The following is a 26841-nucleotide window of genomic DNA, read 5'->3' as shown; positions in this document are numbered from 1 at the left end:
ACACTTAATGTTCAGTGGAGACGTCCTTCAATGTTCTGAGAAGATGTTGCTGAATTTACTTTTGATTGATAGGTAGTTTGGCAAAGAGGAGCACCATCTCATGTGTGTGTGGGCATTATATAGGCATGGATGGGAATTGAACCCATGATCTTTGGTTTACGAGACCAACGCCTTACCACTTGGCCACCACGCCACCTAGAGAAACCTCCACATCATCTGAACAGGTGAAAATTGAACATGTTGTGTTTTATGAACATGTGGTGTAGCGGTTGTGTACTCTCTCGTTGCGTTGTGTGATTGAGACCACGATGGAACCATTGGCAGCCAGCCGTTTATTCTGGTGGAATATTTAACATGGGAAATGCTCTTTGAGAACCCTCACAATGGCAGCCTCTCCCAGCCGGGATTTACACAGACTGAGGATTTACATGAAAATAAATATCACATTAAACAAATGACTCACAAAATATTTGAATGGGCGTTTGGTGACATACCTGGTGGAATATTTAACATGGGAAATGCTCTTTGAGAATCCTCACAATGGCAGCCTAACATGGGAGAAAGACAAGCTGAAGTACACTTTCATGGCCAAGTCGACGCTAGCTAAGTAGCTACGACCAAAGCTAATGGTAGCCAAGCTAGCGATCCTAAGACTAAAGTCCATTTAAAAGTAATTACAGATTCCAAGCAACACAATATATATGTACAAACAACCAAGTATTAATACAGTATTATGTACATTTAGACTCCCGTAATACATTGCCAAAGTGTGGATTCATGTTTAACTGCTCTGACTACCTACCTCTCCCAGCCGGGATATACACAGACTGAGGAGAGGAGGCAGCAATGTAAAATACAACCCCCGCATTCCGCTAGAGGGAGCTCTAGCACTCCAACCAAGGCTCCCACTACCACAGCCAGCGCAAGGATCTCGCTGGCAATGGCAAGTGGGAAGCATTAACCCTGCTACAGTGGCATATGAAAAAGAAAATGTTTTGTGTTTGAGAGAGCCCTCGGACATTGACAGCATCGTTTCCTCAACTGCAAATCACAAAGTTAGACATTCAATGATTAATCAGAAAGAATTTATTGCCAATTGCAGCCGGGAAGAACCTTGTGGCGGGAGGTTTTGGTCCTGATGGACTGCAGCCTCCTGCCCGAGGGTAGAACCTCAAGGATCAGCCACCATCTTGGCTGCATGGTAAGATGGCAAACAGGTGTTATGGAGATGGCATATTGCAGCCTAACACCTTCTCTTTGGAAATCTAGGCGTGGATGGGGATTGAACCCATGATCTTTGGTTTACGAGACCAACGCCTTACCACTTGGCCACCACGCCTCTTACAATACATCTGACATGATCTTGACAAACACACGCTGAGAATGTTCAGGTGTATGAAGATGTGCTGTGTCAAAAATTTGAATATGACATAAAACTGTTTTTCCGGTGAAGCTTTAAACTACGACGTGTTTCTGGATGGATACAAATATTTGGGGGCGACCAGAATTTTCAAAGAAAGAGCGAGCGGAGAAAACTAAAGTGAAGGATTATTATTTTAACCTCAGCTTATGTTTACACGCTCTCGATTCCATCTTTACATTCTGTGTACCCTCTCATAATAATAAAGAAAGCTAAGTAACGCTATATATATATACATATTGGCAGCTGACCATGATGTCACCTATTGGTTTGAGAGCTGCCGTTTTGTCCAGGGCCATCTAGTCTTTTGAAACCAGAAATGACCATATTTGGAGGAATGGGGGCGGAGCTCCTCCACCTTCACTTTGTATATTTGCTCGAGTGCATTTCGTTGGTTTCTGAATCTCTTGCCCGTCGTCAGTTTGTCCTCGGCGGCAGCAGGTGTCCGCTGTCAGGCAGACGGTCGAGCCGGCTCTGAACATGTGTCTCCACCTGACACTCGTGATATTAAAGCACGTCTTATTCCAACCACTCGAACACGCACAGGAAAAAGCCCTTTTGCACGGTCGCGTGCTTCGCTGACATCAGCTGTTGAGCGATTCGTCGCTGGAGTAGATTGAGGGATGTGACTCAGACCCGCTGCTGATGGAAAGATGTTGGGTTGAGCTGTTTGGGATGTGGCAGGAAAGTAGGTCAGGCAGCGCAGGGCGGGCGGGCGGCTGCATGACTATGAGGGAGAGCGAGTAATAACGAGGGTTATTAGTGTCTCTGCCCGCTCACCCAGCCAGCAGACAGATTAGGGTGTGTGTGTGTGTCTGTGTGTGTGTATTTGTGTGTGTGTGTTCAAGAAATTGGTGCATGTGTGTATTTCCTTCTTTTTTTCCCCGTCTTTGCTTTTGTATTTTGTTTTAATGATTTTCGACAGAGTGCCAGGAAAAGAACCTGAAGCAGCTACTTTACTCCGAAGAGAGCTGGAGAGTAAGAAGAGGAAAAGAGGATTAGAGTGCAAGAGGGGAAAACTAAGGTGATGTGAAAATTATAAGAAGAGCAAGCGTGAAAAAAGGAAATGGTACTAATGGAACGGCCAGAAAAATGTTCTATGTACAGTGAGTTGATGTTTTTCTCGTTTGGGAAAGAAACACATGACCAGATGAAGCCTGTTTATTGACATTTATCAAATTTAAGATACATCAATATCATCTTTTCATCTCAGAACAGCATCAGTTTGTATCCACCTTGTAATTTCCTTCTACGTAACGTGATTGTATTTGGAAGTTAACTTGACAGAATTTTTTATTGTGCATGAGCATTATTTAGGCATGGATGGGGATTGAACCCATGATCTTTGGTTTACGAGACCAACGCCTTACCACTTGGCCACCACGCCACTTGCAGAGAGCTCCACATCATCTGAACACATGCAAATTTAACATGGTGTACTTTATGAAGTTGTGGCATATGAAAAAGAAAATGTAGTCTGATTTGAGACAGGTCTCGGAGATTGACATCATTTTTCCTAAACTGTAAATCCCAAAGTTAGACCTTCAATGATTAAGAGCTGGAGATGTAGGCATGGATGGGGATTGAACCCATGATCTTTGGTTTACGAGACCAATGCCTTACCACTTGGCCACCACGCCTCCTACATGACTCTTTACATCAGTGATTCTCAACCGTGAAGTACCCCCTTCGAAGAAAAAGTTCTGCCGAGTACCCCCTAACCAGCGCAAAGCATTTTTGGTTAAAAGAAAGATGTAATGTGATTTATTAATCCTTGTAACTAGACACATTCAAATTTAAAACTCCATCAATGTCCATAACATTGCTCATTTGTAGTGGTCTCTCTTGAACTATTACGAAATAAAAAGATATAAAATAACTAAAGACTTTTATTATTATCTCAATATAAATAAAGATGTGTGCACCTCAAAATAATTATCAACTTAAAGTGACCTCTTTTGGGATCATAATAAAGATATGTTCTCAAACTGAACTCATGAACTTAATTATAGCTAAACACTTCTTCCCAAAGAATAAATCATTAACTTAGTTTTAAATAAAAGATTAGCTCAAACCATATTTTTTTAATATTCATCATCTTAAAATATCTTCTTTAAGGATCGAAAAGAATACTGACAGGTAGCTTGTTTCCGTTTGCTTATGGGAGTCTTTTCGCATCGTGTCTTGAGATGACCTGAATTCAGAAAGTTTCCTCTTAAAAAACTCAGGTGGCTTACCAACATGACATGATGTCATGTTTTGTCTGGAGATACCGCTGAAGATGTGGTGGCTTAATGCCACTGTTGGCTAATCTCTCCCCACAGAAAAAACATAAAGTGTAAATAACCCAATCTATGTTATTGTTAATATTATTGAAGTGTCTTTCTGTTATTTTATTGTGACATATTTGCTCACTTTAGGGTCATACAATTTCATTTCCGCTTTTGTATTACATGCTTTTATTTTGAAAGGGTACCGGTAGAGACGCAGACTTATTGTTATGAATCATTAAACTTCACAACGGAAAACTTTTCCATTTTAGCGCCCCTCCGAAGAGGCACAAGCTCTCACGGTGTTGTTTAGGGAAGGCTCTCTGCTCTGGTTTCGCCTTCTTTGGTACTTGTCCCTCCGTGTTTCAGCAGCATTGCTGCTGCACTTCAACTCGACTCCATTGTTGAAGTTTTCAAGGCGGCAGTGATGACAGGTGATGAGAGGTGGCGTGTGCCAGGTTGGGTCAAACCATCGGTATGGGGGAGACTCAGATTTTTTAGGATAATTAAATTGAAAAGCCTACTGAGTATAAAATTTACTTCATGAACTTACACTTATATTTTATTGAATATTTGTTAAATAAAAATTTTTCAAGGATTTTTGAATGGATGCTAATTTTAAATATATTTAAAAAAAATCTCAAGTACCCCCTGGAGTACCTTCAAGTACCCCCATTTGAGAATCACTGCTTTACATCATCTCAGCAGCGCCAGGTTAGAAAGTTTGAAGAGTATGAAGTTGCGCAATGACTAAAACATCACGTGATGCTCCTGAAACACCGAAGTGGTCAGACCATGTCTCCATTTGCTGTCTTCACATTTCAAAATTATTACCTAACATAGATCATTCAGATGGACACCAGAGTTGGGAAGTATGAGTTCTTCTTTTGAAAATCGATTAGATAATTCTTTAATCTTTTCGAGGCGTGGATGGGGATTGCACCCATGATCTTTGGTTTACAAGACCAATGCCTTATCACTTGGCCACCACGCTTCCTCTACATCATCTGAACAGGGACAACTTGAACATGATGATGTATCAAGTTGTGACATTTGAGTAAAGATTTAAATGGATATGGAAGATTTCTGCTATTGTGACAAACCAGGGAGTTTGACAGTTCCATTCCTCAACTCTAAATCACATAGCTATCCTTCTATACACTGGATGTAGGCGTGGATGGGGATTGAACCCATGATCTTTGGTTTACGAGACCAACGCCTTACCACTTGGCCACCACGCCACCTTGATCTAAATTAATTGAACAGGGCAAACTTGAACATGTTGCAGAGAATGAAGTTGAGCTACTACTAAAATGTCAAGTGTTGCTCTTCCAACACACTCTGACTAATAACCGCTGTCTCCATTTGTGTTCTTCACATTGTAAACTGATTATCTATGATTTGAGGCTAATTCTGGTGTTTTATCCTCAATTTCAAAGTACAAACCTACATACATACATATCTTCAATGGAAACTAAGGCATGGATGGGGATTGAACCCATGATCTTCACAATTAGATTTGTCTATGACCCGTGACAATCAACTGTAAAGTGTGTTAGTCGAACTGAAATTAAGCTTCCACCAACCAGCTCAGTTCAGTTCAGTTCCTATTGCACAAATGATTGTACACATGTAAGAGACAAATGTACTCGCATGTACACAAAACAATGATCTGTTAAGAGGTAGAACTAGAAAGTAAATTATCTCCACATTGTAAATTGTGTCATGTCAGTGAACGATTGATATTTCGAAAAACATCACAAAATACCCAAACCCCATTTTCCTCTGTGAAGGAGAAGCTGGTTGGTTGGAAGCTGCTGCGGATCATAGCGTCAGCAGAACGGCTTTGTAAATGTGAAGAGAAGCTGGAGGAGGAGAAGTGGGATGTCTGGAAACATCCTCTCTCTCTCTCTCTCTCTCTCTCTTTCGGTCTCTCTATCTTATCAAGCTCTCTCCTTTCATACCTCCACACACCCCCGATCTCACTCTTCTGCCCTCCAGCATTCAATCCCCTCTTTTGTGCCCATTCTCTCTCAATCCCTCTCATCCTCCTGCTCACTCCTCTTTTAAACACATTCAACCTCTCATAGTAAAAATAGATGAATCGTGTTTATTGGGATGACACTGTTTATTGTCAAGGTGGGTTGAGACTACAAGGTTGAAATGTAAATATAAAAAATGATGATAATGTCCCCTAAAGTATGATCCTTTCCAACCAATCATTCTTTTGAATCATATATACAGGCATGGATGGGGATGAACCCATGATTTATGGTTTATGAGACTTTATGAGATGCAACAGCCCCACACTGAACACCTCCTTGAGTTATGGTTTCAGATTTGATGATAAATTAACACGCAATTGCCCCCCCCCCCCCCACATAATTTGATCTTCTTCTTTTTTTTCCGCAGTCCCTTAACTCACTCTCTTTTACACTTCCTCCCCCTAAGCTCATCCCACACGCTCTCTCTCTCTCTCTCTTCCTTCCCTTTCAATATGGACATCTCTCTCCCTCTCTGTCTCTCTCTCTGTCTCTCTCTCTCTCTCCCTCTCTCTCTCTCTCCCTCTCCCTGGGGCGAGCGGTCGTAACGTAAGCGCCAGTCATCTCTTATCATCACCACTGTGTTACCCGTGCACTCGGCAGTCCACGTCTCTCCCTCCTCTGTCTCTTTCTCCGTTTTTTTTAGTTCCTCTTCTCTTTTTACCGCCTGTTTGTCTCTCTCTCTCTCTCTCTCTCTCTCTCTCTCTCTCTCTCTCTCCTCTGTGGATGTTACTCTCGTAAGGAAAGCTCCATGTCTGCTGTCATGTTTTGCGGTCTGAGGAGGGACGTGGGGGCAAACAGTGTGGGTGAGTGCGAGGGCAGACTGAGCTCTTAGTTATTCATTTCTCTCTTTTTCACGTGATGTTCTGAACTACACTTCCCAGAATCCCCCTTGTCAGTCGGACAGTGCACTGATGTCCTGTGGCAGCAAGTTGCTTCTGTGTTCTACTGATGAACTTTGGGTTTTTGTGCCTTTTTCTTCGCTCATTTTCACATAGTTGGACAAGATTTTAATTATTTTTATGTATTTCTTTTGGAAACTATTTGGATTTCTGTTTGCAGTGTTGTTTCTCCATAGCTGCCTCAGGTGTAGATACATATTTCATACATCTCTTTTTGACTGTACGAGAAAGACTTAGAAGAAAACTCGAGCATCTCAAAGCCGACCAATCACAGCTCTTAAAGTTTTTATACTCGTAGCCCATTGTTCATTTCCAGCAGCTGTGACACTGAGCCTAACGCACAGGTAGGTTCTAATCCAGCTTTAAGAGACGGCAGGTGTCAAGTGATGCAGGTCAAAATGCAAATCAGGGAAATACAATATTTTACATTTGCTGAAAGCATCAATTTATTTACAATTTCTTTGTAAATGTTAATTTCCCCCCGGAAATTACAATGTTTAGGTTTCTCCCAGAGCTTGATTGAAGCTGATGAAGCTGTGATGACTCAAATGTCTCTGTGGGGGTGCGGGTGAGTGTTGGTTTGTGGATGTGGTGAACCACTCCCACATCTCAACCACATCATCAAACTGATGAAAAGTAAAATAAACAAATGTATAAGTAAACACAACAGCCCTGTAAACTTCTCTGAATCCAAACATTTTGCCCAGATTCCAACATTAGTTTTCAATGTCTTTGGAGTTCAGGAGGTGAACTTCTAGTAAATGTAAGTTTTGATTAAAGGTTGTGTGTGTCGTGTTCATCTCTTCAGTCGGTCGCAGACCAACCAGGCGACACTTTGAATCTCATCGCTGTTGAACGTCCATGTGAGAAGCGCCTCTAGTGGTTCAGACCCGGTGTTACTGCTCCTGCCTCAGATACGTGTTGCTGGTTATGTATTTATTGTAGCAGGTTTGTTTATTAACTTGTTATATTTCACTTGATCAAAATATCTTCATAGTTTTTTCAGCTAACTTAAAAAAATATGTAAATGACTCACAAACTCGATTTATAACGTCAGTAACATTTCCCTGAGGAGATTATAATAAATACAGTTTCCACGAGCTCCACCCACCACTCCTCCACATGTTCTCTTCCGGTGTCGAACTCGAGGCTTCAGAACCGAACCGATGGGTGATGTCCCGGGGGTTTGATGCCCACAGACTCTCTCCACACACCTTCAGAGTAAAGCCTCGAAGCTACATGATCCCAGCATGAGGTCTCTTTGAATCTGTGCATTTATTATGTGCTGCAGTGGAGTTAGTGAGACGCGTCAGTGGCATTAATCAGGTGAGCTCCATCCTATTTGATGCACCAGTGAGTATAGTGGGAGCTACTCGACTCTAAAATGGCCCCAGAGACTCTGGTAACGGAGCTGATAACAAAGCGGCTGCGTTTCCTTCTCGTAGCTTCGACACTTTAAAGTCTAATATTCATATTTATGTTTTGTCTGCCCAGTGTTACGAAACCCTCCTTTCTGCAGTCAGATAATTCAACTTGGTCTATACCCCTCATATTTTTCTTGACATTATAAGTGATGCTCTTGTCTCCATATACAGTTCTCACATTGCAAATTAATTACTTAACATAGATGATTTGAAACCTTCACCGGACTTGGGAAGTATCTCATCTTCTTTTAAAATTTGATTTGATAATTATTTTATGACTTTACTTTTAAAGGCATGGATGGGGATTGAACCCATGATCTTTGGTTTACGAGACCAACGCCTTACCACTTGGCCACCACGCCTTTTCTACAACATCTGAACAGGGACAAGTTGAACATGATGTATGAAGTTGTGACATTTGACTAAAGATTTAAATGGATATGGAAAATATTTGCTAATGAGACAAACCAGGGAGTTTGACAGTTCCTTTCCTCAACGTTAAATCACATAGCTATCCTTCTATACACTTGATGTAGGCGTGGATGGGGATTGAACCCATGATCTTTGGTGTACGAGACCAACGCCTTACCACTTGGCCACCACGCCCCGTCTTAACCGAACAGGGACACCTTGAACATGTGTGTGTAAGAAGTTGTGGAATACAACTAAAGATTTACATCCGTCTGGAGAAATTCTTTGAGATAAACCGTATTCAATGGTATCTTCCCCTCATCTTTAAATTACATAGCTATCCTTCAGTTCACTGGACATGAAGGCGTGGATGGGGATTGAACCCATGATCTTTGGTTTACGAGACCAACGCCTTACCACTTGGCCACCACGCCTTTTCTACAACATCTGAACAGGGACAAGTTGAACATGATGTATGAAGTTGTGACATTTGACTAAAGATTTAAATGGATATGGAAGATTTTTGCTAATGAGACAAACCAGGGAGTTTGACAGTTCCTTTCCTCAACTCTACATCACATAGCTATCCTTCTATACACTGGAAATGTAGGCGTGGATGGGGATTGAACCCATGATCTTTGGTTTACGAAACCAACGCCTTACCACTTGGCCACCACACCCCGTCTTAAATATATGAACAGGGACACCTTGAACATGTGTTTGTATCAAGTTGTGGAATACAACTAAAGATTTACATCAATACAATTCTTTGAGATAAACCGTATTCATGGTATCTTCCCCTCGTCTTTAAATCACATAACTATCATTCAATTCACTGGACATGAGGAGTGGATGGGGATTGAACCCATGATCTTTGGTTTACGAGACCAACGCCTTACCACTTGGCCACCACGCCACTTACAATAAACCCCAAAATGATTCAAACATTCAAATATTCAACTTGAACGTTGAATATTTCAAAGAATGAAGTTGAGCTTTAGTTGCTATTGCACAACTGATCGTACACTTGTTAGAGACAAATGTACTCGTAAATGTACTCGCAGGTACACAGTATAATAACCTGTTAAGAGGCTTTCTTTATTGAAAGTTTCTACAAACTACAGTTCATTCCTTCTCGTGCTGTTTGCATTGTAGTCGGAGATAGATTAAATCTCTTTATTACCGTTGAGGAGACGAGCGGATGCAAATCCCAGCAGAGGAGAAATGGAGACTAAATGAACGGTTGAGGGTTTCATCGCCACGCTGGCTTTGTGCCGAGCACTCGGGTTGATCCACTTCATTTACCGGGCCCGACCGCGCTGAGAGTTCCACATCGAGCGTTTCCGATGTCATCATCAGCCGTGCACGAGGCCTGCAGTGTCTCCTCTGCAAAGTGCATCTCACTCAGCGGGTTGCAAACCATCATCCTCCAGGAGGACGTCTCCGATCGCCAGCGTGACGGCAGCACATTTGAACTTATTGAACTTAAAGTCACACACACACTGCATTTACATTTCTCTGCATTTGGATAAGTATCTAACTTGAAGCAGCTTACAGGCAGCGGTCGGGTTCATCATGGCGGAGTGTGGAGCTGATGATGAGGATGAAACCATGTGACTTACAGATGAAGGTTCCTGTTGCTCTCTCAGCACTGAATCCCACTTACGTCTCATTTCCCTCCTTCGTCTCTGCCTCCGCTCGTCAGCTGACGTTGTCTCAGCGTCACGTCAGATCCGCGGCAGAAAGAAACCAAACTTCAGAAGCAGTTCTGATGTTTTTCTCTTTCTTCCGTTCCTGTCGTCCACCTGCCGAGCTGATCCCCGCCCCCCCCCTGTCCGGGAGCTGTACAAAAGCTTCTCTGTTGTTTGTCTTGTTCTTTCAGAGGTTAGCCTCCTACCCTGGAAGATTTAGTGATATCATTTATAATCCTACGCCTCCAGGACATGGACTACACAACGTTTACCATGTGTGTATGACACCCACAGGTCTTCAGCCTCTCTGAGTCTTTCAGTTCCCCCCCCCCCCTGCTCTGATTGGCTGCAGTTGTTGCCAATTTGCACAGATACTTAGCCTCGTAGAAAGCGGAGGCTGCGACGTGTCAGCTAGCCGAGTGTGGCGTCACGTCTTTAAAGAGTTTACACACTGGGATTAGCTCCAGTCCCCCCCCCCCCCCCCCCCGAGTGTTAAACTGTCTAGATAACGGGTTCGATGATATGATAACTTCCCCAATACTTTACTGTTTCTATCTAATCCAGTGCATTGCTTGTTTTTAGATATGAAATCAGCAGGTAGAGGGTTTTCAGATGAAGATGCTGACACAGGTCACTTCAGATGATGAGTTCATCTTCACTCTGAAGCTGCTGCAGCCGGTGAACACTCGGTCCCACCAGCTCCAACCAGTTCAGACCTCAGAGAGGAAGAGTTAAAGAGGGGACACGGAGAAAAAGAGAAAAGAGCACAAGATCATAAGAGCTAAAGCGGTTGTGACACCCCCCCTCCCCCCCTCTCTTCAGCTCCCCGCTCTGTAGCCCCCTGCCCCCCCCAACAGAACCATACAGGCTGCAATTAACCACAACAGAGAAACCATTAAACATCCTAATTACTGCTTGTTCCTTCCATAGCTGCTGTTTGTGTGGGTGAGAGATAGCTGTGTGTGTTTGTTTTTGTGTGTATGTGTGTGTGTGTGTGTGTGTGTGTGTGTGTGTGTATGTGTGTGTGTTTGTGTGTGTGTGTGTTCTCAGGCTTGTGTGGTTGTGTTGTGTGAGAACAGATGAGGTATTTTGTCTTTTCTCTTTCACTTTGCTTTCTCTTTTTGGTCTTGTTTTGTGTGTTTGTGTGTTTGTGTGTTTGTGGCCACGTGTGATAACCACAGTCGGGCTATGTGCAAGCGTTTTGGTGGACAATAGCAAATTACACATCTTCAGCACCCTCAGCATCATAATAACCGCAATCAGACGACTTGGCGTTCAATAACTCAGAGCGTGCATGTGTGTTTGTGTGGAATCGTGTGCACTCACACATAAAAACACACACACCCACACACACTGAGAGGAGACTGCTGCAATGTGTTTGCTCTGGTTTGCTGCGCTGTTGTACGTCTTTGCACTTGAACGACTAAATGAGACTTTAGCAAAGTTCCATGAGACGGTATGATTTTATAATCCGGCTCCTCTCGTGTTGATTAGTTACTCAAAAGGAAAAACACAATGTTTTTGAATCAGCTCCACAAGTTTTTATGCACTTTTGTTGGAATTGTGACGCAACATTGTTCGTCAACCGATGGTTATTCATCTGTTTTATATTTTATATATTTAGTTTAACGAGAGTAAATGTCTCAAACAGTTTTATCTGTGTGTAGATCGTTCAGGTGAAGAAATGCCCCCGTGTTTAAAAGTGTCTAAAAATCTTTTATTGTGATAAAAGTCTCCGTTAAGCCACTGGTCACTGAAGGTCACCTCCAACAGTTTCCCTCATTGATGTGTTTCTATTCCGTTTTGGACGATGAAGCTGCTCTTTGGTGTAAAATATGTTGAAAACACTTCTTAGTTCTATAAGTTGAGAGTTTTTGATGGATTTTGTTTTTTTATCAACAGATATTGACTGGAAAGATGATTACAACCTGTTTATTGATTCAAATGTTTGAATAAAGTGCCGTCACCATTGTGATGCTCTTCTGTTCTGTGTGTGGCATCGATTTCTAAGAAAGAAGTGCAGATTTTAAAGAGGCTGGAAAACTCTGGGACAATGATTGTTTTTCTACAATGTGAGAATTAAAGAAGTGGAAAACTTTCTCATTTGTAAAGAAAATCCTGATGAGACAAGTGTTTTCACAGCAGTTTATCTGGGACACCTTTCTGTCTCGTAGCTGTGAATCAGCACCTGTCTCTGTCTCTAACTCTGTCTCTGTCTCTGACTCTTTCTCTTTCTCTTTCTCTTTCTCTTTCTCTTTCTCTTTCTCTTTCTCTTTCTCTTTCTCTTTCTCTGTCTATGTCTCCATCTCCATCTCCAACTCCGTCTCCGACTCTGTCACTGTCTCTTTCTCTTTCTCTTTCTCTTTCTCTTTCTCTTTCTCTTTCTCTTTCTCTTTCTCTTTCTCTTTCTCTGTCTCTGTCTCCGTCTCTGTCTCTATCTCCATCTCTGTCTCTATCTCTTTCTCTAACTCTGTCTCTGTCTCTGTCTCTATCTCCATCTCTAACTCTGTCTCTATCTCCATCTCTAACTCTGTCTCTCTCTATGTCTCTGTCTCTGTCTCTGTCTCTGTCTCTGTCTCTGTCTCTGTCTCTGTCTCTGTCTATGTCTCTGTCTCTATCTCTAACTCTGTCTCTTTCTCTGTCTCTGTCTTTATCTCAATCTCTAACTCTGTCTCTCTCTATGTCTCTGTCTCTGTCTCTGACCGATCTCTTCATCATCACACTTTTTGCATTCGGACAACCTTCAAGGTGTTTCACTGAATAGATGGTTAATTATAATGACGTGTCGGCTTTACTGCCTCATTCAACAGGAATGAAACCGGCTGCAGCTCTGTCCTTTGTCCATTTCGTCTCCTTTCAGTCACTTCCTGTGTTTTCTTTGATCCGTGCTGAGAATCAGCCGGCTTCACGTTTTAATACCTGCAGCTGCACATCACTGACACCGGACCCTCCTGTGGCTTCAGCTCACTCATTAACAAAATGGCCGCTTCATCATGTTGCTATTTGCTTCTGATTTCACAATATGAAGAATTATTTCATCTTCTCGGTCATATTGAAACATGCAGGTTAGTTTGAACACCTGCAGATTCAAGGAGCTTATGTGATCGTCTGCATTTATTTGTTTGACTTTCTAGTTTGTGCTTCCAGAACATCTAGAGGAGAAAAGTATGGAGTTACATCCCCAGAGCTCCTTGTTATTTCAAGATAGCTCAACAATATAATTTACTGTTTGTAGATCCTGAAATAAGAAATAGAACTTTAAAAACAACACCACACAGATGATGACAGTTTTGAATCATGTGGTTCTATTCAGGAAAACCTGCTCCTGTTCCTTCTTCAGCCAGTTGTGAAGTAATAAACATGGACAGTAGACGTCATAGTTGTTAGGAAGTCAGACTGTTTGTGCCATAAAATAAAGTTTTTTTGATTTATTGTAGCAGGAGAAGAAAACAAAAGCCATTCCAGCCATAAAATAGTTTTCTTTCAACCTTCAGAGCAAAAAGAAGGAGAAATAAATAAATAAAAAGAATAAAGTGTCTTCCAGAGGACTGTTGGTATCGGCTGATGGAAACAATGAGCACAGGACATTAGAGACTGAAACACAAATTTAAGAAACGGCTCACAGTGACTCTAACGTCCAGAGGATTATGTTTTTTATTTTTATAGCAGAACTGAAGTAAGGACCTCAGAACACTTGAAGCATGTGAGATTTCATTCCCAAACTTTACAGCCTCTGATCCCCCCCGTTATCTCTGAAGCTGGTTGAAGCACATAGAGGATATTTTATGTTTGAAAGTTTGAAAAATAATGACCCACATGCACATGTCTCAGTTTGTCCTGTGTTGGTGTAAACTGTCCTGTAAAAGATGCTTTATTTAACTGCTCAAACTTTACCTTCTCCCAATCATTTTAATGAGGAAACACACATTCCAATATTGACCAAACTATCAAGTTTTCACTTCTTCCAGAGGTTTGGAAAAAAAGGATAAATTCATTCTAGTGTCAGATGTGTCAGAACACTTTTCCTCGACATGGTGGGTCACGATAGTTTTGACCCTTTCTGCTCTGATGAGGCTTTGGGTCAATAGTCAAACAATGATTTCCTCCCAGAATCCAGGCCGGCCTCTAGATGCTAAATTAAAGAACTTCCTCTTAGGTTGAATTTAACCTTTTGTTCTGATGCCCTGTAGGTTTCTACTTCCTCTGCATATCAATACTTTAATTAAAGTGAGGCTGTGACCAAGGCTACATTTTTGGGATTTAAACTTATTGCCATTTGTCTGACTGTTAGAAGAATTAAACAAAATCTACTGAATACATTTTCTTGCAGAAACACCTTATTTTGAAGGGGGGGAATTCATGGATCTATATGAGTTTGTGTAATTTGGTGCAGCTTGATTGACTTTCAGGGGAACTGGCCCTTCTGAGTGCCATTGTGTAATTACTCACCATTGTCAAGTTCTGTATTGGGTCTATTTCCCTCGTCCCCTTCGTGTCCATTTGAATCAGATGATTAACAAAGTCCAACAGAGAAGGAAAGCAACTAAAAACAACCAAATCCCCAAAGTGTGAGGCCGGAGCTGTGATCTCTGCAGCTCCACTGTGAGAGGACCCACAGATAAACTCCACTTTTAAGAACCTTTACTTTGAAAAGTGTCGCAGCCGTCGCACACTGCTCACAGAAAGTGTCACAACCTTATTCCTGCTACACTTTCTTCTGTGTGTGTTAGTGTGTGTGTGTGTGTTCACCACAGTGAGGTGTAACTTTGATCATAATGCGGAGCCGCCCACACATGCACGTCCCTGTCGCATTCAGAGACATCACATCTGCATTCTGCCTCTGTGTGAGCGTGCACGTGTGTCCCTGTAAAGAACCCTGTTTTTTTGTGCCTTGGCTATAAAATGCCCTTTGAGCTTTGTGTGTCTGTAGATGTGAATCACCTCGAGCTGCATTTCTTGTCCGAAAGGTGCTACACAAATAAAGTGTATTATTATTAGTATTGTGGAGCGACGTGTGCGTGTCTGCTGTGTGTGTGTCACTCCACCTCGCAGATAACGTAAGGTCATCACAGCCTCAGCGAGCACAGCCGAGCCCTCCGGCAACAAGCGTGTGTGTTTGTGTGAGGCAGAGACAGATAAAGGGAAACAGAGATTGTGCGTCTGAATGCGTTTGTGTAATTATGTGATATCATCCTGAGTATCAGTCAGAGCATGCTCATACTGTAGATGTGTCTCTTTTGTGTCGTGCTTCGTGGGTGTTGTGTTTTCAGCTGCAGCCTCTTCTCTGTCTCGTAGGTTTTCCGGTGACCTTGAGGCAAAATGTGAGTTAAACCGATGCATATGTATGTGCGTGTTTCCAGTGTGTGTCTGTGCAAATAGACTCAGTGGCAGCTTCGGAGGATTCTCGGGGAAATATGCGCAGATCTAAAGTCAAAGCACAAACCTTGAAGGGATGTTCCGACATTCTTTGGTCAATTATACTTTACACAACAGAGATGAAGTCAGTTTTATTCCAGAATGTGAGTTTCCACAGCGTCTTTAGGCCTGAAGAAGTCTTATTGTGGAATGTTATTCTATAATATGATGTTATTCTATAATATGATGCACTAGGTCTAAGGTAGATGTGTTAAATTAACACATTATATTATATTATATTATACTGCATTACACTGCATATTGCAATCTGACACTGTTCAACATCTTTCATCTTTCATTTCTCTTTTTACTTCATTTTTTATATCTTTTATCTATTACATATATTTTTTTTAGATATGTTTATGTCTAAATAAATGTTACTTTGTATAAATATTAGAGAAAGGGAGTAAATAAGAAGTAAAAAGTGAGTAAATATATATTGTTTCTTTGTATTGCTTTTCTTATGTGTGTTGTATTTATTGTGTTTTTATGTTTTTAAGTTTCTATGTTCATTGTATGCACCAATATCCAGAGCAAATTCCTTGTAGGTGTAAACGTACTTGGCAATAAATACTTTCTGATTCTGATTCTGATTCTGATTCTGATTCTGATTCTAATTCTAATTCTGATTCTGATTCTGATTCTGATTCTGACATGCAACATTTGGGTCGTGAATGTGCGTGTCTCATTAAAGGTTTAACAAAAAGCTTGAGGGAATCCTTGAAGCTGTGTCAGACAAATGTCTGTTAGTGTTTCCTTCATGCAGGCCAACACACTCACAGACACACACACACACACAAACACAGGCCTAGCAGGTGTCTCTGGACGAGGCTGGGTGTGAATCTGACAGGTGTTATCAGGTGCACCCTGCAGTTGTTTACCTCAGCCTTTTGAAAAACGTGTTATCATCTCTCGTTCCCTCTCTGATTCTTCAGAGATCATCCATCTTCACGTCAGTCCAACCTGCGCCGCACGTGCTAAGGTCGTTAGGAGAATCTGGCCTGACTCCTCGTCTACAGCTCCATCTCTTCAGTAAGCCGACAGCGCCAGCAGTCATTAGCCTAATCGCATTCAAATTATTCACCAGGAGAGGTTAATTTATCAGAGCTGCCGCGGAAAATGAGTCTTTAAAAGGAAAACGTGTCAGAGTGGAGCCGATGTGTGTGAAAGAATATTAGTGCGAGCAGATCATGTGTTATTCTCCATAGGGCCTGTTGTGACAAACACGTCTGCAGCTGCTGAAAGCTCAGCAGAGAGAGAGAGAGAGAGAGAGAGAGAGAGAGAGTGAGAGAGGAGGTCAAGTTGCCTTAACATGCTTGTGGGGGGGGGGGACTGGCATTTGTAGTATTCTGTGTATTTGCAGGTGGACTAAACCAGTTTGTGTATATGCATCATTCTCTGCAGCTCGAGGCTTGTGCACGTGTTGGTTTGTGTGCATGTGTTTGTGTTGTGTGTGTTTCTGTGTTTGGGGGGGGGGGGGGGGTGTTGATGAGCAGCCTCCGGGGGTCTGTTGTGTCTGTGACGTCCCCTCAGCAGGAGGCAGTCAGCCAAAGTGGTTTCAAGCAAAACTGAATTCACAACTTGTGAATTATTAAACTTATTACACCTCTGTGAAGATCAACAGCGGCCTCCTCTTCACCGGGGGAAGAGGAGTGATCCAGTGGGGAACTGGTGCGTGTTTAAAAGATGTTTTAAGCTTTATATGATATGATGATGTATAATATATATATATATGGTTGGAATGGAAAGACTCTTGTTGAACAGTAGGAATATAGATCACAGAGAAATAAGTTGTTGGAAGATGGAAAATGACATTTCCAAGTCATCGTTTGATTGACAGCTGAGACTGACTTTGTGTAATAGCTTGATCCCCTGATCAATGCCGTGTAGACTGGCGGAATATTCAATTCAGCTTTATGTACAACGTGTGGTTCAGAGCATGATTAGTCCCCCCCGACTCATAATCCACTGCATCTGAAACACATTCACTGCACATATGACCTAAATGTCATGTCGTTTGCAATTACAATTAAAATACGGAGCAATAAATCCTCAGGTTCAGCTCAGTGAGAGTCTCCTGACACGTGAGCAGCTTGAGAACACACAAACTAACCCCTGCAGTTACTCAGACTTGAAGGCTGTGCTGTGGATCAGAGTGTGAAAGTAATTTAAACAAGATTCAAAAGCAGGAGAAGTAATTTGCAGGACTTTAAAATATAGTCGATAGTAAGCTGGTTTAAAATGTTGCTGCAGGTGCTGAGAATCATTAAACACACATTTCCTCAGGAAGCTTCTCAGACACGTTGGTGTTTTAAGCTGCAGTGTAATTGTTCCTTGTTATTATGCAACTTAATGACCCTTCTGGAGTCGGGTGTGTCAGGAGTTGGGAACGAGCTAATGAATTGTTAACTCAGCCCACCCCTGTGAGGGAGCAGAGGTTGTAAAGTAGGACACATTCCCCCCCCCCCCCCCCCCCCAGAGCCACAACAAGAACAACAGCTTCAGCCTCGCTGTCGCAGCTGCTGTCAAACCGAGTCAAAGAGACTGGCTGAGCAAAATACTGAAAATCATATTAAAATCATGGACGACTACGTACATCGGAGTTTCGAAGAAAACTAATGTGACTCATTGAGAACAAACTGGGAAAGTAGTAGTAATGTCAACTGGAACCACAGTCTGCACAGCGATGATGGGATGGTTACTGGTTCGACAGATCGGAAGTTGGTGTCTTTCACTTTTTTAGTTTGGTGCATGACCCATCCAGTAACATGGAGGAGATGGGGTTATATGATCTGTACTACAGCCAGGCACCGAGTGGACATCCGGATGTTTTCCTTTTTCTCCTTTGGGGATCCTCCATGTTGTCATATTCAGTCTCTTCTGACTTGGTCCATTAGTTAATTGATTGGTTGTGTTTTTGATTGGTTCTTTGGTGAGTTGTGTTGTTGGTTGGTTCTTTGGTGAGTTGTGTTGTTGGTTTCTTTGTTGGTCACTTGGTTCATCTACTGCTTGGTCCGTTGGTTGGTTAGTGATCAAGCTGACGACTTCCTCGTGACTCCAGGTATAGAAACCTGGCGGGATGTGAACAGAGCAGAGTTTCCATCTTTATCAAGCAATAAAATCCCAACAGGTCTCTGAAGGAAACGTCTTTAAAACCCGACATCTGTTCCCCTCTGTCACCCCCCCCCCCCCTCCCTCCCCCCGCCCTGCTTCACCGTTTGTTGAAGGCTTACTTCTTCAACAAATGTCCTCACCACAGAACGGTATCCCACCGACTGACTGTGTCGGCACTGTACCTGGAAAATCTCCCTTACGTGTAATCGACTTATAAAGGGTGTAAATACAACGTGGGTGCAACTGCACTTGTGATCGAGCTAAGTGGATTATGTACGAGGGCGGTTTTCATTTTAGTACAAATTTCTTACTTGTCAGGAAAAGAGAAGAAGCGACGGGGAATTCTGGGCCATCACAGAGCAGAAGGTTTCCGGTTTGAATCCCGGCTTGGCTCGGGCCTCACTTTGTGGAGTTTGCTTGTTACCCTCATGTCTGAATGGGATTTCTGATCTAGAAACATCTGGATGTGGGTTCAGCTGATTACAGACTCTAAATTGTCATATCTATAACATGAATGATGCTTCCCCCCCCGACTCTCACTTGATATGCAGCGTCATCGACACAATCTGTGTGTGTTGTGTTGCTGTGACAATAAAAAACATGTATCCATAAACAGAAAAAGGACGTTTATGATGTTCTCTGTTCTCTCTAGATGACGGACCCTATGGAAAAACAAAGGATATATCAGGACCGGAGCAAACCATGGCCTCGAGAAGACACAGTATACCAGGTATGGATATCTATCTATCTATCTATCTATCTATCTATCGATCTATCTATCTATCTATCGATCTAACTATCTATCTATCTATCTATCTCTCTATCTATCTATCTATCTATCTATCTATCTATCGATCATTCTATCTCTCTATCTATCTATCTATCTATCTATCTCTCTATCTATTTATCTATGTATCTCTCTCTCTCTCTCTCTCTCTCTCTCTCTCTCTCTCTCTCTCTATGAAACCCAGTGTAAACTGCTGATTCTCCGTCAGCACACTGAAGCCTCTTGTCTTGATCTCATCATAAATCGGACTAAAATGGAGCAGATCCTTTTTCTTCTGTCTTCAGTGGGAACAGATGCTCAGTTTATGAATGAAACACAAGTCTGGATTACACACACAAACTGTCAGACACGCCATATGTCGCCATGAAGCTCACAACCAGCTGTCAATCACGTCAAGTTCATGCTGAAGGGCTGTTTCCTGTGTGTTGTGATTGGATACTTGTAATAAGCTGCTTTTCTTGTTTATTATTCAAAAGTCTTCAAATTTCACGAGGAACTCGATTGTGTTATTTTTTTTGTTTCATTCTGCAGCCATTTAAAAAGGTTGTCACCCCAAAGCTGCCAGTGCACTTTCATGTTTTGTGTTGATGGATCTTCTGGTTGGGTTTCAGTCCAACTCCTTCTTCATTTCTTTATTTTTTCTTTGCTAAAACAAATCCCCCTCTTCCTCTTCATCTTTCTCACTGTTTTCCCTTTCCTTCCTGCTAATTGTTGGATATGGATTATTATCATGTATGTGTTTAAGGTCTGAATGTGTGTAGGTGAGACAGAGGCTGTTTTGCCACATGATGGATCATTATAACTTGTAAAAGACATCTCCACAGTTCTCTGCTTACAAAAAGTTAATAATTAGTTAGTTATGGGTTTCTTTCATTGAATTAAAGGCCAACAGGTATAATTACTCTATAACTTTATTATATACAGGGTGTCTGGATGAGCGAGCAAATAAAATGCAAAGTTATAAAATAAGTGATATTAATGAAATGCATGGGAAATCCAACACGGTGGCCTCTGCATCTTGTTGTGCAGGTTTCATTTCAGGTGTATTTCACAGAATCAGGACGTGTCTCTAAAAGCTCTGCTGCTTTTATGCAAATGTGAGCAGCACGAGGACTAATTAATGAATGAGTGCAATTCTGATAAGGTGTGTGTGTGTGTGTGTGTGTGTGTGTGTGTATGTGTGTGCGTTGCGTGTGTTTATCACCCACCAGATAAGTATGTTGTGAAGCACCTCACTGATCCTGAGTGTTGCCTGGAGGATTGACCTAATCACCATCCATCAAACCAAAGCTCGGGAGTTGGGACCAATGACAGATCAGTGTTTATCTGCACCCCCCCAGACCCCCCCCCCCCCCCCCCCCCCAAATAGCTCCTGTTTTTATAAACACTAAAGATAAACATAAAGATAACTCAGTAACAGATCAAATACTTTATTTTATCTGTGATGGTGATCACAGCTTCTCTGAAGTTTCTCAGCTACTTCAGAGGAAAACCTTTCTCCTTCTCATGAAGTTATACAATCTGACGTGTGTCATTATAAGTAAAGTGCAATATTAAACATATTTTCTGATTTGTATGAAGTTATAGCTTCCTCTAACCTAACCACCTTCCTCTAACCGCCACCATGCTCCTCGTCATGGTTGACCCTTTCCCACAGCTGGGCGTTCACAGCCTTGGTATGGATGTGGACCCTGATCAGGTTGAGCTGTGGAGATCTGTGAAATCTGTGCACAAACACACACACGCACACAAACACACACACACACACACTCGTCTCGGTGAACTTTCATCCTGAACTCTAACTTCAAAGCAGCCGGAGGATGAAGGTGAACGGAACTTGAATCAGTCCCAAGTCAACCCATTAGCTTGTTTACCTCAGTCTGAGGAGAAGCCTCAGTTAATAGAAAAGGCTGCGAGGCCTCTGTTCACACGCTGGTTTAATTGAGTGTCGTGGGAATATTTTGTTGCATTGTGCGTGACGTGTGTTGTCCTGTTGAAGTAGACGGAGAGGTCCGATGTTCCCTGATCCTTGTGATCACAGCCCACAGAGGATTCATTTTTAAAAGGGTGTTCATGTGGTGATTCTCAGATTTGTTTGTTTATTCAACAGATTGTTTAAATGCAGATTTTATTTATAGTGTTTTTTGAGCTCCAGTTGCATTGTGGGTACTAGGAAGAGGAACGACTGGAATGAAAAATACTTTTACTGGTTGTGCTGCATTAATTTTTTTAATAACAAAGACATTTAAATATTTCAAGCCACTTTACTTTCCCCAAGACTGTTATATAATTGTATGATTGTCTAAGTGAGTGAAACGTCTCTGTGATGATCTCATTTCCTTTTAACCTAAAAATAGTTTTACTCATTTTTCTGGCTATTTCTAAATTAACCCTTTCATCCCCGTCAGGAGCTTCTCAGGTGGAGAAACACTGAGTCGTTCACACTTCTAATTAACGGATGTTTATCTTCTCTGACCTTCACGTCTACGTTTCAGTCGTTTCAGCAGATTCTCCCTCACTGAGCAGATTCAGGATCAGTGTCTCGCTCAAGGACACACGGAGACTCACGTCTTTCAGTTTGTCTTCCTGGTATCTCGCTGTAATCCAGGCATCAGGATGGAGAGAGGGCCGCCTCTAACCACTTCTCTCTCTGCTGTACTTCCTGTGTGTGTCCTTCGTCCTTCCCCTCGCCTGTTTTGTGTTTGTTTGTGTGTGTGTGTGTATATTTGTCTTTATGTGTGTGTGTGTTTTTGGTTAGAAGCTCTGCGGGGGGTGACCATGGTGGAGCTGGTGAAGAAAGAAGGCAGCACACTGGGACTCACCATCTCAGGAGGAACCGACAAGGATGGGAAGCCACGGGTATCGAACCTACGGCCTGGGGGGCTGGCGGCCAGGTGACTGAACCCCAGGCACCACCAAAGATCATTATTTATTTATTAGGCATTATATTTAGAGTGGTCCTGTTGTTGTGAACACGATATCTGAAGAGCAACTTGAAGAAATGTCTTTAAATTTGGCACAAATGTTAGTTTAGACCCACAGATCAGATGATTAGATGTCAGGGGTCAAAGGTCACAGTGAAACATGTACGTAGACTGAGGCTGAATTGGTTGGAGGTTCATTTTTCACTACCTAGTTTTTCAGAGTAAAATAAATCACTTAAATATAATGATATACTCAGGAGTGGAGGAGACAAACTGCTCCTGGAAGTTAAACACGATTATAAAACACTTGATATTCACACTTACATCTTCCTGACGTGTTTCCTCTCCTGCTCAGGAGCGACCAGCTGAACGTTGGTGACTACATCAAGTCGGTGAACGGCATCAATCTGACCAAGCTGCGGCACGAGGAGATCATCAGCCTGTTGAAGAACGTGGGAGAGAGAGTTCTGCTGGAGGTGGAGTATGAGCTGCCCCCTACAGGTACGTGTCAGTGACCACTGGAGGAAACAGTTCCTGTCTGTAGTTCTAGTTTCCCCACGATAAACCAGTCGTGTCTGTAATGTTTCAGTTTTTGTTTCAGTAAAAAATAATACTTTCAACTTATTGGTCGATGCCTCAAACTTGAGTATTTCGCTGCATCTCTGCAGTAACGCAGCTCGTATTTGTATTTTAAATAGTATATCCTCCATTGGCTTCTAGAAGTCAACGAAAATGAACAGAATGAACAGAAAATATTCATCCTCTTGTCCTCCCTCTCTCTCTTCCCTTCTCTCATTTCCCTTCTCTCTCTCTCTCTCTCTCTCTCTCTCCCTCTCTCTCTCCCCTTCTCTACTCCCTCTCTCTCTCTTCCCTTCTCTCCTCCCTCTCTCTCTCCCCTTCTCTCATTTCCCTTCTCTCTCGCTCTCTCTCTCTCTCGCTCTCCCTCTCTCTCTCTCCTTCCCTCTCTCTCTCCCTCTCTCTCCTCTCTCTCTCTCTCTCTCTCTCTCTCTCCTCTTTCTCCTCTCTCTCTCCTCCCTCTCTCTCACTCCCTCTCTCTCTCCCTCCCTCTCTCTCTCTCTCTCTCCCCTTCTCTCCTCCCTCTCTCTCCTCCCTCTCTCTCTCTCTCTCTCTCTCCCCTTCTCTCCTCCCTCTCTCTCCTCCCTCTCTCTCCTCCCTCTCTCTCCTCCCTCTCTCTCCTCCCTCTCTCTCCTCCCTCTCTCTCCTCCCTCTCCCAGCACCGGACAGCTCCTCAGGGCTCATTTCAAAGACAATCGACATCTGTTTGCACAAAGAGGGGAACAGCTTCGGCTTCGTGATGAGAGGTAACCATCAGTGAAATAAACCAGCTCCTGTATGATTGAAGGGAGTGTATGAATATTATTGATTGATTGTTCTGCTTTGTAAAAGTAACAGAAAAATAAAAGCGTCAAAGTACGAAGCAGACAACAGTGAGAAAGTAGTTTGATTCATGTTTGAATATCTTGTTTCTCTAAGATGGTTTCTGTCACTTTAAGTCGTTCTTATCAAACTGATGAATGTTCAGCTGTTTGTTTGGTTTGAATTATTTATCTGATGTTGATGTGAGATTACGTTTCTCTTAATTTTAAATGACAGATATGGAAGTTTCTAATAATGTGAGTTCAGAGATTGAGTGTGTCAACTTTTCCCATCTCCTTCCTACAGGTGGTTCACAAGAGGACTGGCACAGATCACGCCCCCTGGTGGTCACCTACGTGAGGCCAGGCGGCCCTGCAGACAGGTAGATCTGACCACACATGTTTATATACTTGCACATTAATGCACAAAACCACAAAGATGGTTACACGTGTACAGATAAATAAGACATTTTTAAGATTTAAAAGGACGATGTTTTCCTTAATAAAAGTGATGTGTAGTAAAAATAAAAGCCCGATGAACACAGGCCTCCGTCGAGTTGACACGGACACACAGCTCAGTCGGCTGCAGTCGGGGGGGGGGGGATAAAGCCTAAGGATAACAGTGTCATTCCCTGTGACTGTCACTGGTGTCTTACAGTTGTGTGTTAGTCAGAGCTGCAGCGGCATGAATCACCTCAGATCCCGTCTCATGTTGTCGTCGTGTGTCTGTCTCGGCCTTCATGTCCAGGCAATAATCCAGAATGTTTCCATATAAATGTCAGATGTCAGGCGGTTTAAATGATGCAATGCGACGGTGATTCAACCTTTTGTGGATTCAAAGCGGGAATTTATACATATTCATCCTGTTTACAATGGAAAAACAAAATAAGATATTCTCCTGCAAAGGAAACAATGACTTTTAAATGTCCTATTATTCTGGAGTAAAATCTGTAAAAGATTTATTTAGAGAAAAGAGTTTCATCTGCAGAAACAAAGACCTTCTGGGTTAAGAAGAAATAAAAATGTGTCTTATAAAACACAACAAAATGAACGGTGATGTTGGAATTCAGATTAAAAACACAAATAAAACTATGTTTAGTTCTTAAAAAGAGGTTTGATAGTTCTTTGCCTGACAGCATGACATTATCAATAAAAGACATATTGTGGATCAACTCACACTGAAGCTGCTCTTGAGGTGAAATAATCATTAACTCAGATATTTCCTTTGTTTCTCATCCATGTGCATTAACTTTACAAACCTCTTTCTCATCTGAAATTCTCATTTTCAGCTGCTGCAGTTGTTCCTGTGGCTCCGGCTTCGACAGGTCTGATCACTTAGCGGCTTCAATCAGTTGATGTTTAACTTTAGAACTAAGAGAAGCTATTTATACTCTCGTGGCAGCTCTGTGCACCGTCAGAGAATCAGAGGAAGAAACTGTTTCACTGTAAAATTCATCCCACAGCTTCTAAAAATAGTTTAAACATTAAATGTGCCCTGATTAGTCAATCAAAAATGTATTTACCTACAAATGTGCAAGAAATGAGCTCAAACAAAGTGCATTTTCATTATTTTAAGCACATTCCAACAGCACAGACGGAGTAAATCTCCTCAGGTTCACATTTAAATTGAAGGACTGGGGCGAGACCGAGATTAAATTATTTCTTACTATTGAGTTATTTCCCCCTGAAGCTCATCCAACACCGTTTTAAATAAATTCATCCTGAGAATGTGGGTCAGTCCAGGGGAAGCGAATGAGATGTTCACGCTGCTTTATGTTCCATTCATCTCCCAATTGGAAAGAAAAATCTTAATCCATAGAACCACACAGTCCCAGGGGAGCCAACGTTTTGAGCATTAAACCAACTGAGAGTTAAAATAACAGCGAGAGAGCGCCGCTTTTTTTTCATCGCAGGATCGGAATCAAACTGCTTCACTGGGATTGCGAGAGGGAGCAGGTTGAAGAGGGGCAAACCGAAAGATGACCTTTAAACGGTCTGTGGGTGGAGAGCTGGATCTTTAAATGAGGAGCTGGAGCTGAGCCTTGATGATACTGGGAGAGATTATCTGTATTAACTCATCTCATCTTATCTAATAATGATCTGGTTCGTGTGGAATCTGGTCAAATGCATAGACTGTATATAAAAATGTATTTTATGTGTCTAGAAAGTGAAGAAGTCTGTGAGAAAGTTTAATGTCTCAATCTCGAGATTCAAGTCTTGTTCATATGCATTGTGGGGGCGTGGCCATGTGTGGGGGGAGTGTCCCACGCTCTCAGTCAGGCTCCACCCCCTTGCTTTTCCACATAGGGTTACTTCTGGCTTCAAAATCCAAGATAGCGCCGCACAGAATGGCTTCAAAAGTTGCAGCTCACAAACTTTTTTCAGTGAAACTTCCTTTTGGAGATACCAGGCTTAGTTTGCATCGTGTTGTTAAAAAGCTTCAAGGCTATTAGCGTCTTACTTTACATCTTCTGGCTGGTTGGATGACAGCTTGGCGTTACTCACACCCTGGCATCAGGCATAAAGCATCCATCAGCTGTCTAACGCAGGCTTCTGCATGAACGAGTTATACATTCCCACTTTTTAGATAAAATAAATGATATCTTTAAATAAGCTACAGCACGGAGAGGCTCCTAAATATCACATATCCAGGCTGTGAATGGGTTTTTGTCAGAAAAGGGTAAATTAACCAAATTTAAACAACACTAGATCACATGAAATGAAGAGATAAATAATAAATATAACACATCCATGGTTCCATCTCAGGAGTTTTAACATTGGGAAGCAGCAGCAGCTTCACCTGTGATGTGAACTCCGTCTGTACCTGAGGTGAAAGGAAGCTGCAGATGAGAGGAGGAGAGACGAGAGGATGATGAGTTCAGATCGATGGACGGTAGAGGAGGTGAGAAGTAGAAGAAAGATGGAAAACAAAGGGTAGAATACGCTTTGAGGATTGAAGAGAGGAGTTAGGAAGGAAAGGAAACCTTCTTGCAGCAATGGACCGAACCAAGCTATACAAATAAGGAATATTTGTTAACTTGAACTTAGTGACTGAAGGAGAATAA

At 42.2% G+C, this 26841-nt stretch overlaps 1 protein-coding gene and 11 non-coding genes across 12 annotated transcripts in view; 1 reads left to right on the top strand and 11 right to left on the bottom strand.

Annotated features, from left to right (window-relative positions):
* Positions 1–121: 121 nt before the first annotated feature.
* trnat-cgu (transfer RNA threonine (anticodon CGU)) lies at positions 122–193 on the bottom strand. Its single transcript has one exon. It is a non-coding gene; the product is annotated as a tRNA-Thr (tRNA).
* Positions 194–1267: 1074 nt separating this feature from the next.
* trnat-cgu (transfer RNA threonine (anticodon CGU)) lies at positions 1268–1339 on the bottom strand. The gene has a single exon. It is a non-coding gene; the product is annotated as a tRNA-Thr (tRNA).
* A 1396-nt stretch (positions 1340–2735) lies between these two features.
* On the bottom strand, positions 2736–2807 carry trnat-cgu (transfer RNA threonine (anticodon CGU)). Its single transcript has one exon. It is a non-coding gene; the product is annotated as a tRNA-Thr (tRNA).
* Positions 2808–2988: 181 nt separating this feature from the next.
* Positions 2989–3060, bottom strand: trnat-cgu (transfer RNA threonine (anticodon CGU)). Its single transcript has one exon. It is a non-coding gene; the product is annotated as a tRNA-Thr (tRNA).
* Positions 3061–4612: 1552 nt separating this feature from the next.
* Positions 4613–4684, bottom strand: trnat-ugu (transfer RNA threonine (anticodon UGU)). The gene has a single exon. It is a non-coding gene; the product is annotated as a tRNA-Thr (tRNA).
* A 175-nt stretch (positions 4685–4859) lies between these two features.
* trnat-cgu (transfer RNA threonine (anticodon CGU)) lies at positions 4860–4931 on the bottom strand. The gene has a single exon. It is a non-coding gene; the product is annotated as a tRNA-Thr (tRNA).
* A 3417-nt stretch (positions 4932–8348) lies between these two features.
* trnat-cgu (transfer RNA threonine (anticodon CGU)) lies at positions 8349–8420 on the bottom strand. The gene has a single exon. It is a non-coding gene; the product is annotated as a tRNA-Thr (tRNA).
* A 172-nt stretch (positions 8421–8592) lies between these two features.
* trnat-cgu (transfer RNA threonine (anticodon CGU)) lies at positions 8593–8664 on the bottom strand. The gene has a single exon. It is a non-coding gene; the product is annotated as a tRNA-Thr (tRNA).
* Positions 8665–8831: 167 nt separating this feature from the next.
* On the bottom strand, positions 8832–8903 carry trnat-cgu (transfer RNA threonine (anticodon CGU)). Its single transcript has one exon. It is a non-coding gene; the product is annotated as a tRNA-Thr (tRNA).
* A 174-nt stretch (positions 8904–9077) lies between these two features.
* Positions 9078–9149, bottom strand: trnat-cgu (transfer RNA threonine (anticodon CGU)). The gene has a single exon. It is a non-coding gene; the product is annotated as a tRNA-Thr (tRNA).
* A 164-nt stretch (positions 9150–9313) lies between these two features.
* On the bottom strand, positions 9314–9385 carry trnat-cgu (transfer RNA threonine (anticodon CGU)). The gene has a single exon. It is a non-coding gene; the product is annotated as a tRNA-Thr (tRNA).
* An 11715-nt stretch (positions 9386–21100) lies between these two features.
* Positions 21101–26841, top strand: part of grip2b (glutamate receptor interacting protein 2b) — a 30718-nt gene continuing 24977 nt past the window's right edge. The window contains exons 1-5 of the mRNA XM_062398446.1: positions 21101–21152; positions 22235–22370; positions 22756–22901; positions 23636–23722; positions 24084–24159. Coding sequence (XP_062254430.1) covers positions 21101–21152; positions 22235–22370; positions 22756–22901; positions 23636–23722; positions 24084–24159 — 497 coding nt within the window. The remainder of the gene's footprint in view (positions 21153–22234; positions 22371–22755; positions 22902–23635; positions 23723–24083; positions 24160–26841) is intronic.

The sequence above is a fragment of the Platichthys flesus genome, chromosome 2 (assembly GCF_949316205.1).
Source record: "Platichthys flesus chromosome 2, fPlaFle2.1, whole genome shotgun sequence".
In the NCBI taxonomy this organism is placed as follows: domain Eukaryota; kingdom Metazoa; phylum Chordata; class Actinopteri; order Pleuronectiformes; family Pleuronectidae; genus Platichthys; species Platichthys flesus.
Note: the sequence above shows the minus strand (reverse complement) of the source record. Positions and strands in the feature narration are given on the sequence as shown.